Here is a 10,000-nt window from a genome sequence, read left to right as displayed (position 1 = left end):
AGGGCTCCCAGTACATCTTTAACTCCGCTCTGTGATTGGTTGTTTGTATCTCCGACCCCTCCGAAGAGGGCTCCCTGTACATCTTTAACTCTGCTCTGTGATTGGTTGTTTGTAGCTCCGCCCCCTCCGAAGAGGGCTCCCAGTACATCTTTAACTCTGCGCTCCAAGTCCATGACCGCTGACCTGGAGGAGATAGGTACTACACATCATCATACAATACTACCAGTATTACTAATACTTCTTATTTAACCATTATTACTAATACCACCAATACTACTAATACTGTCAATACTACTAATCCATGACAGCTGACCTGGAGGAAATAGGTACTACACATTAATACTACTATGAATACCACCAATAATACTCATACTACTATAGCCCATGTAGCATCATGCTAACCTGTTATCCCTTCTAGCCCATGTAGCATCACGCTAACCTGTCTGCTTCTAGCACCCCTAGCATCATTATAATCATTATAAGCTCATTTTGCATCATGCCAACCTTTGTGCTTCTAACATTACTATCTCATGTCATATAGCATCATGCCAACCTGTGTGTCTCTAACACTACTAGCTCATGTAGCATCATGCCAACCTGTGTATCTCTAGCACTACTATCTCATGTAGCGTCATGCTATCCTGCATGTTTCTAACACTATTAACTCATGTAGCATCATGCTAACCTGTGTGTCTCTAACATTACTATCTCATGTAGCATCGTGCCAACCTGTGTGTCTCTAACACTACTATCTCATGTAGCATTATTCTAACCAGTATGTTTCTAACACTACTTTCGCATGTAGCATCATACTAACCTGTTTTTTTCTAACACTACTATCTCATATAGCATTATGCTAACCTGTGTGTCTCTAACACAACAATCTCATATAGCATTTTGCTAACCTGTGTGTTTCTAACACTACTATCTCATGTAGCATAATGCTAACCTGTGTGTTTCTAACACTACTATCTCATGTAGCATAATGCTATCCTGTGTGCTTCTAACACTACTATCTCATATAGCATTATGCTAAGCTGTGTGTCTCTAACACTACTATCTCATGTAGCATTATGCTAACCTGTGTGTTTCTAACACTACTATCTCATGTAGCATAATGCTAACCTGTGTGATTCTAACACTACTAATTCATGTAGCATAATGCTAACCTGTGTGATTCTAACACTACTAATTCATGTAGCATAATGATATCCTGTGTGCTTCTAACACTACTATCTCATATAGCATTATGCTAACCTGTGTGTTTCTAACGCTACTATCTCATGTAGCATAATGCTAACCTGGGTTTTTCTATAATGCTATCCTGTATGTTTCTAACACTACTATCTCATATAGCATTATGCTAACCTGTGTGTTTCTAACACTATTATCTCATGTAGCATAATGCTAACTTGTGTGTTTCTAACACTACTATCTCATGTAGCATAATGCTAACTTGTGTGTTTCTAACACTACTATCTCATGTAGCATAATGCTAACCTGTGTGTTTCTAACCCTACTATCTCATGTAGCATAATGCTAACCTGTGTGTTTCTAACACTACTACCTCATATAGCATTATGCTAACCTGTGTGTCTCTAACACTACTATCTCATATAGCATTATGCAAACCTGTGTTTTTCTAACACTACTATCTCATGTAGCATCATGCTACCCTGTGTGTTTCTAACGCTACTATCTCATGTAGCATCATGCTAACCTGTGTTTCTCTGCATCGATAAGCCTCAGCCAGAAGGCGGCGCTTCGGTGAGTCGCGTTCTCGACAGTGTTGAGGTCGTAGTGTGCTCGTGATGTCACAGTGACATCACCGTGATGTCATCAATGTGATGTAACTGTGGCGCAGGCATGTTGTGGCGCTCGTGTGTTGGTGACGTCAGATTCCATAGGTTTTGTGTTGATGTGATGTCACTGTGATGTCATTGTGATGTCATTGTGATGACGGGATGCTGTTGTGCGGTCAGACTCGCATGTTGTGACGTCAGTGATGTAATCTGTGATGTCATGAATATCATCACAATGTGACGACGTGATGTCATCGGGGGGGGGTGTGAGCCAATCCGAATCGTCTAGCGTCTAGGATCCTAGGCTAGACTATGTTAATACGCTACCAGGGCCGGCGCTGACCGTTTCGGTGCACCTTATCACATTGTCCTGCGTACTACGGTGAGGCTTTCAGTGCGCCCCAACAATTAATCCCGCTCCCCCTCTCTTCTCCGTTCCATTTGTTAATTAATTGAGGGCGCCACCAGAGGGCGCCCCCAACACATTTGCCACCCTAGGCGATCGCCTAGGTCGCCTATGCCGAGCGCCGGCCCTGTACGCTACCAATGCTGTGAGTGGCCCGATTGGTTGAGTGGACGCTGCCGTCTGATTGGCTCACTGTGTTTCTAGAGAAACTGGATGAGATGCTGGCGGGAACGTCACAGGAAGTGGTAATGAGGCCGCGGCCGACGGAGGAAGTGCGCTCGGCGACGGTCCGACAGCGACCGAGCAGCCGGCGCATCACACAGGCCGAGATCAACGTGAGGACCGCCGCAGTACCGCAGGCTACCTCTAGTAGTACTCTAGTACTACTACATTACTAATTCAGTTATATATGTGAATTATAATATTACCGTAGTGGTACTGAATACTACTACCGTGTTCTGTGTGTGTGTGTGTGTGTGTGTGTGTGTGTGTGTGTGTGTGTGTGTGTGTGTGTGTGTGTGTGTGTGTGTGTGTGTCTGTGTGTCTGTGTGCGTGTGTGTGTGTGTGTGTGTGTGTGTTTTCTGTGTTTGTGTGAACGTAGTCTCTGTTTGAGCGTCAGGGCCTGCCCCCCCCCCAGCCGGTGGAGAAGACCACCATGGCCGTCCCCAGAGGGATGAGCAGGACAAAGTCCTTTGGTACGCACACACACACACACACACACACACACACACACACACACATACACATACACACTATACACTATGTCAGTCCGCGCGATCTCAATACGAGGCTGGGGGTTGCAACGATAAACAGATAGCACTCCAGCCCACAGACCGCTCCAGCCCTCCCAAACTCGAGGCAGACAGTCCATCTCAGCAGCAGTCAAGGCCGATTTAGGGTCGTTTTAGACGCAGAGACGTAAGCACGTAATTTACACAAGGGACTTGTTTTAGACAAGTTTTGATTTACGGTTCCTTTAAGGTTCCTTAAGGATTGCGCGTGTTGCAAGGGGATTCTCCGCCAGAACAGTAGGGGGAGCAACAAACGAATCTGTGGGCGTGGAAGTGGAAATCGCTGGCTTGTTTATATTTATAATTATCATAATTCGTTCTTGTGTTTTCTTCTTCTCCTTCTTCAAAATTCTTCATTCGCTTCTGTCACAGCCTTTTAAAAATGGCGCTATTATGCTGTAAAACCGGAAATGTGAGACTCCTGAAAGGATGTGGTTAGCTGGCCAATCACAGTCTTTGCGAGCTGCGTAGGGCCGTAGTGTTTTAGTCGCATAGTCAGGAATTTTGGCCGACGCACTTAAGCACGTAAGGGGGGATATTTTACCGCGCAAGGGGGGGTTATGTATCTTACGTGCTTACGCGTTACGTCTAAAACAGAGCATATATCGGCCTCAGTCACACGTATACCGACCGGCCCCTTGAGTCACTGAAAAATTTTTTTGTGGCCCCTCATCATTTCTACTTGAGTACCCCTGCACTATGTAAACACACTATACAAACACACACAGGCTGCGTCTCAATTGAATTCCATCCTTCGAAGGCTGTATTTGAAGACCGATTGCGTCACAGCGCCTCGTCAAGGCTGTCGCATTTCTAAGGCTCCTTCAAATGCGGCCGACAAATGCAGCCCCTCTTTTCCTGGATTTGAAGGATCCACCTGCTGAATCCTACATGGCCCACGGTATCCCATGATGCATTGCACGTTGATTTTTTTCAGAAAAAGCGGCAGAGAGAGCGGAAGCGGCAGCTGCAGCAAATTACATATTTAACGCCAAAACTATGTAAAAACCTATTTTTATATTAAAATAAAGTTTGGACTGTTTTAAATATGTATCTTTGCTGTCAAAGTTCAATGACATTAACACTAGCCATATAATGTTAAACTAATTAACGTTTTCGATTATGTAATTATTATATAACAGCTCCATATCTCCCTTCCGCCGTCCGGTGTGAGCCGCAGTTGTCGGGGTTGCTAGGTGACACCCTTTACCTTGTCGTTGTGAGGTAATGGGTGTTAACGGCTTGTTACACAACCTGGAAATCGTCCGTAAGCCAGCCCATCTCATTTAAAACGCTTTGTTCGGCCATCGGTTCGGCCTTCAGGGTCTACGAAGGCCACACCGTCGTAGACCGGGTCCTTCGAAGGATGCGTCCCCTGAATTGAGACACGGCCGCACACTAGATAAACACACACACACCATCGGTATGCTCAGGGGGGTGTGCTGACGTGTGATTGGTTCACAGGGACTCCCGAGGACGATCGTATCTCCGCTCTGATTGGAGAGCACCGGTTTCCTCGGAGCTCCTCCCTGACGGATGGCTTCATCCCGCCCCCGCCACAGATAGCCCCGCCCCCGCCCCCCTCCTCCCCCTCCTCCCCCTCCCTCTACCTGCTGGACTCCGGCCCGCCCCCCTCCTTCCTCCCCCCGCCCCCCCCCGTCCGGGGGGAGGGGGTCAATCGCTCCAGCTTCAAGCCGGGGGCAGAGCCACGGCTGCAGGAGCTCTCTGATTCGCCGTTGAGAAGCCACGCTCACGCAGAGCGCCAAAGAAAAGCCCGCTCCATGATCATCCTGCAAGACTCCTTAGACACACACACACCTGCTCGCCGTGACCCACACACACCTGCACACACACCTACACACACCTCTGCACACCGCGACACACACACACCTGCACACCGCGACACACACACACCTACACACCCACTTGCACACCGCGACACACACACACCTGTACACACACCTGCACACACACCTGCACACACACCTACGCACACACCTGCGCACACACCTGCGCACACACCTGCACACACACCTGCACACACACCTATACACACACCTATACACACACCTGCACTCACAGTTACACACAGCGACTCACTCTCGGTTCACCCCGCCATCATTGCTGTCGGCCAATCCCCTCTGACGCGTCGGCGGGGCCGTCAAATAGAAAACCCGTATGGTAATGTCGGCCAGCAGGCTCCACCCAGTAAACCCCAGAGGAGGAAATCGCCGCTTCTGAAGCAGACGCCAGTGGAGGAGCAAGGTGACGTCTCCTCTCCTCTCCTCTCTCCTCTCCTTGTCTCCTCCTCTCCTCTCCTCTCCTCTTCCCTCCTCTCCTCTCCTCTCCTCTCCTCTCCTCTCCTCTCCTCTCCTCTCCTCTCCTCTCCTCTCCTCTCCTAGTCTCCTCGTCTCCTCGTCTCTTCTCCTAGTCTCCTCGTCTCCTCTGCAGGTCTGGGACAGAAGGAGCAGGAACGGGGCGGGGCCATCCCCAGTAGGGCGGAGCTGTACCCGCAGGAAGGGGGCGTGCCCTTCCCCAGCAGGGCGGAGCTCTACCAGCAGCAGGTCCTGTCTGAGCGCGCCCGGGTCCAGGGCCGCCGCTCCTCCCTCTTCCTGTCGGTGGAGGGGGCGGGGTCGGACCACGCCCCGCCCCTCCTGACCCTCAGCCACTCCATGGACGACCTGGGGGAGCTGCCCCCCCCCGCCCCTGTGCTCTCCCCCTCCCCCACCCCCCACACCTTCCTCCACCCGCTCACCGGCAAGCCTCTAGGTCAGTCCTCCGCCTCTCCGTGACCCTTGACCCCCCCCCCCCCCCCTCTCCGTCACTCCCCTCACCCCTGACCTCTCCATGACCCCTTTCTCCCTGACCACTGTGACCCCTGACCCTCCCCCCTGTCCTCTCCGTGACCCCATGACCTCTTATCTTCCAGATCCCTCGTCCCCGCTCGCCCTGGCACTGGCGGCGAGAGAGCGAGCGCTGACGGCCCGAAGCCCCTCCCCCGAGCCGCGCAGCAAGGCGTCCTGCAGCCCCTCCCCCCTGGGCTCCTCCCCCCTGGGCTCCCCCGACGCCCGCGCCAAGCGCACCCCCGCCGCCACGCCCCTCGCCAGCCCGGAGCTGCGGCACAAGCGGCCGGCCCCGCCCCTCTACACCGAGCCCCCGCCCCTCTACCCCGAGGCCCCGCCCCTTTACCCCGAGGGCCCAGTGGAGCGGCCCGAGACGGAGGGGGGGCTCAACTCCCCCGCCGGCCCCTCCCCCGAGCGCTGGAGACCCGCCCCCCCGCCGGCCGCCGAGGGGCCGGGGGGGGGGGAGGCGGAGAGGAGGAGGAGCCTGACGGTGGGCAGCTCGGAGGAGGAGGGCGGGGCCTTCACGGTGACCCTCCCCCCGGCGCTCCTCTCCTCCAGCGATGAGGAGACGCGGGAGGAGCTGAGGAGGATCGGCCTGGTGTCTCCCCCCCCCGCCTTCGCCTCCCTGCCCTCCCCCCCGCCCCCCTCCCTCGCTCTGCTGCCCCGGCGAGCGGGCGAGGGGGGCGGGGGGGGGGAGGCGGCGGGGGAGGACGGGTCCTTCTCCCCCAGCTCCTCCCTCCCTCCCTCCATCACGCTGGCCTCCCCTCCCGCCCCCCCCTCCCCCTCCTCGCCCCCGGCCCCGCCCGGCCTCAAGCCCCGCCTCCGCTCCCCGGTGGGCCGCGGCCGCGCCGCCCTCAGGGACCCCCTGCTGAAGCAGTCGTCGGACAGCGAGCTCCTCCCCTCTCCGCCCTCCGGCGGCCCCTCGGCCCGCCAGCCACGGTACCTCTTCCAGAGGAGGTCCAAGCTGTGGGGCGGCGAGGGGGCGGATCGGGGGGCGGAGCGGGGGGCGGAGCGGGGGGCGGAGCCAGGGGACGGGGGCCGGCCGGTGGCCCTGGGAGGCCAGGGGGCGGGCTCGGCCGTCGATCTGACCAATAGGATGAGCACGGCCTTGGAGCTCTCCAATAGGACGGGCTCGGGGCTGGACCTGGCCAATCGGCTGCAGCTGCTCAACAAAGACAGCCACTCCCTGGGGGAGGAGCCTAGCCCCCTTGACCCCGGACGCAGGTCGCCAGTGGGCGGGGCAAGGTGCGTTGTCATGGAAACGGTCGACTAGGTCATTACCCATCAAGCACTAGCGTTAGTTTGGTTGAAAAGGTTAGGTTTAGGTGCTAGGTTAGAGGGGGTCAGTTTAGGCGATAGGTTGGAGGTGGTAAGTTGTTAGGTTAGAAATGGTGGGTCTAGGTACTAGGTTAGAGATTGGTCAGTCACAGGATGGTTTGTTTCTAGCGTTCCAGATGGTTCTTGATGGTTCTAGGCTTCCAGATGGTTCTAGTGTTCCAGATGTTTGTTCTTTTTCTTCCAGATGTGTAGCAGACTTTGAAGACAGTAAATCGTAGGTTTTATACCCTGGGTAAACATTTGTTGTTAAAGCTGATTCATTATGAATCATAATAATATTAACAATACGTTATAATAATGTAATAATACTTAAAATTAATAACCAGGTTCGGTATTAACCTGATAACCTATAACCCCAATTCCAACACTATTTAACATTATTTAAAAAAAGCTACTAATAATGCTATTAATATTGCTGTTAATAGTACTATTAATAAAACAATAAATAATGCTGTTGATAATGCTATAAATAATCCTATTCATCATTCCATTAACCATGCTATTACTAACATTCTGAATAATGCGATGAATCATTTATGCATATAATCATATTCATATCAGTAATATTGATGATGAAGATAACAGTGAAGAGTGACGCGCGGCGGTGTGTTGCAGGTTGTTCTCCAGCCTCGGCGAGCTCCACACCATCTCTCAGAGGGGCACCAGCTACACCGTCCGCCCCGGGAGCCGCTACCCCGTCACCCGCCGGAGCCCCTCCCCGTCCCCCTCCCCCTGCTCCGAGAGGCTGATGGGCCTGGGCTCCTCGCCCTCCCCCGACCGGCCCGAGCTGAGCTCCGGCCGCGGCCTCACCATCCTCAAGTCGTCCAGCCTCAGCCTGCCCTCCGAGCCCAAGGAGGTGCGCTTCGTGATGCGCAGCGCCAGCGCCCGGGCGCGCTCCCGCTCCCCCTCCCCCTCGCCCCACGCCTCGCCCTGCCCCTCCCCCGTGCTGGGCGGGCCCCTGCTGGCCCTGCGGCCCTGGCGGCAGCGGCCCCTGGGTCTGTGGAGCAAGTACGACGTGGGCGACTGGCTGGAGAGCGTGGGGCTGGCCGAGCACCGGCAGCGCTTCCAGGAGCACGAGATCGAGGGCTCGCACCTCCCGGCCCTCACCAAGGAGGACTACGCCGAGCTGGGCGTCACGCGCCTGGGCCACCGCATCAACATCGAGCGCGCCCTGCGCCAGCTCCTGGACGCCTCCGCTTGACCCCTGACCTCTCTTCCTCAGACCCTGGGAAGATCTTAGTCTTGATATTCTGGTCAGATGCTCTTTTGGTCACTGAAACATCTCAGGCAGTCAAAGCAATTTGATCTCTCGGCATTTGTACTCCCTGCTCTGGGATTCATCCCTGGTTCTTTAGCACTCGCTAGCTCTTTAGCGCTGGCTAGCCATCTAGTGCTAGCTAGCTCTTAAATCAAGTATGTTTGAAGGAAAATGAATGGCAGTGTTGCCTCTATTTGTTTTCATTTTAGATTATCACCTTTCTGAGGATCTGATGCTGTTCTCTTTTTCACAGACTAAGAAGTAAGTTTGCTAACTTACCGATTGAGATATCTTACCGATTTATCTTAGTTGGCAAATTCGCTGTTTTACTGAGTTTACTTATTCAGTGTGTTAGCCAATTTAGTCCAGTTAACTCAGTATGTTAGCTAACTTACTGACTTCGCTGACATGCTAAGTTGGCTAGCAGGCTAACAGTGTGCTAAACCATTCTATTGGTTTCATAGCAGCTTTCTTACTAGACTTTTGTGTTTCTATGGAGTTATTAATCATTCACAATCTTCACTTACAAGCTTGGAATAATGTTGGCGTAGACTTTGTAATCCCTTGGTTCTATAATTCAGAGGTTGTTTAGCGGATGGTTTGGTGTTGAGTACTAATGACTGTAGTGGTGTTTGTTTTGAGACGCTCCATAGCCGGGTGTAGTTTCTGTGGGCGGTGCTATCTCCTTTTAAAGCCATCTGTACAGAAATGATCATCCTCTTTTATCGTTCCTCTCTAACTAGTTAACCGTTATCTACTCTCCAGTATAACCTCTTCACCCTCGATCACGCCCCGCACACCGCGATTGCCCTGGTAACCACACCGCGATTGCCCTGGTAACCACACCGCGATCGCCCTGGTAACCACACCACGGTCATCCCGGAAACGTGCACCACCACCCCATGCCCCCATAGGCCTGGGTTTATACCCCTTTACCTATCGGTGTATCAGAACTGACCGGATTTACTTCATGGGTTTACTATTCTCTGCTGCCCTTCTCATCTCTAGTTAACTTCCATTGAAACGCTTTCCTAGCTGCAATACATTTAGACCCAGAGTATTGGTTACTCTTTCTAAGACTCCGGAGGACGTTTTCTATAGATTATATGACAGTCTGAAGCCTATAGTTTTTATATTCCTATCCTGTAATTGGGTATATCAACTTAAGTCGGCTCTACAGTTTGTAACTCTCCGCAGAAAGAGAGGATGGCCATCACGTTGTCGTGGCAACAGGGCCTACCGTTGCCATAGCGACACCGTCCAAGTGGTTGCAGATGTGTGACATCTGATTCAACTCTTTCAAAGTATGATTTTAAAGTTATAGCGATGGTGAAGACAACATGGTATTAAAGTTATAGCGATGATGAAGTCATGGAATTAAAGATAAAGATGAAGACAACATGGTATTAAAGTTATAGATGAAGACAACATGGTATTAAAGTTGTTGATGAAGACAACATGGTATTAAAATTGTTTATGAAGACAACATGGTATTAAAGTTGTTGATGAAGACAACATGGTATCAAAGTTATAGATGAAGACTATATGGTATTGCAGTTATA

The 10,000-nt window shown here is 52.2% G+C and overlaps 1 protein-coding gene across 5 annotated transcripts in view; it reads left to right on the top strand.

Annotated features, from left to right (window-relative positions):
* shank3b (SH3 and multiple ankyrin repeat domains 3b) overlaps positions 1-10,000 on the top strand; it is a 26,354-nt gene that overhangs the window by 15,807 nt on the left and 547 nt on the right. For 4 of the 5 annotated variants that reach the window (XM_056589363.1, XM_056589361.1, XM_056589360.1 and 1 more), the window contains exons 21-28: positions 116-196; positions 2,413-2,543; positions 2,810-2,903; positions 4,464-5,264; positions 5,451-5,768; positions 5,929-7,087; positions 7,365-7,394; positions 7,796-10,000. The exon at positions 7,796-10,000 is cut by the window's right edge and continues 547 nt beyond it. In XM_056589363.1, the coding sequence (XP_056445338.1) occupies positions 116-196; positions 2,413-2,543; positions 2,810-2,903; positions 4,464-5,264; positions 5,451-5,768; positions 5,929-7,087; positions 7,365-7,394; positions 7,796-8,381 (3,200 nt within the window). In that variant the 3' untranslated portion in view covers positions 8,382-10,000. Of the gene's footprint in view, positions 1-115; positions 197-2,412; positions 2,544-2,809; positions 2,904-4,463; positions 5,265-5,450; positions 5,769-5,928; positions 7,088-7,364; positions 7,413-7,795 lie in introns of all 5 variants that reach the window. The other variant, XM_056589365.1, reaches the window with a different exon arrangement.

Source organism: Gadus chalcogrammus, chromosome 4 (genome assembly GCF_026213295.1).
Source record: "Gadus chalcogrammus isolate NIFS_2021 chromosome 4, NIFS_Gcha_1.0, whole genome shotgun sequence".
Lineage (NCBI taxonomy): Eukaryota > Metazoa > Chordata > Actinopteri > Gadiformes > Gadidae > Gadus > Gadus chalcogrammus.
The sequence above is the reverse complement of the archived record's forward strand: the minus strand, read 5'-3'. Positions and strand labels throughout refer to the sequence as shown.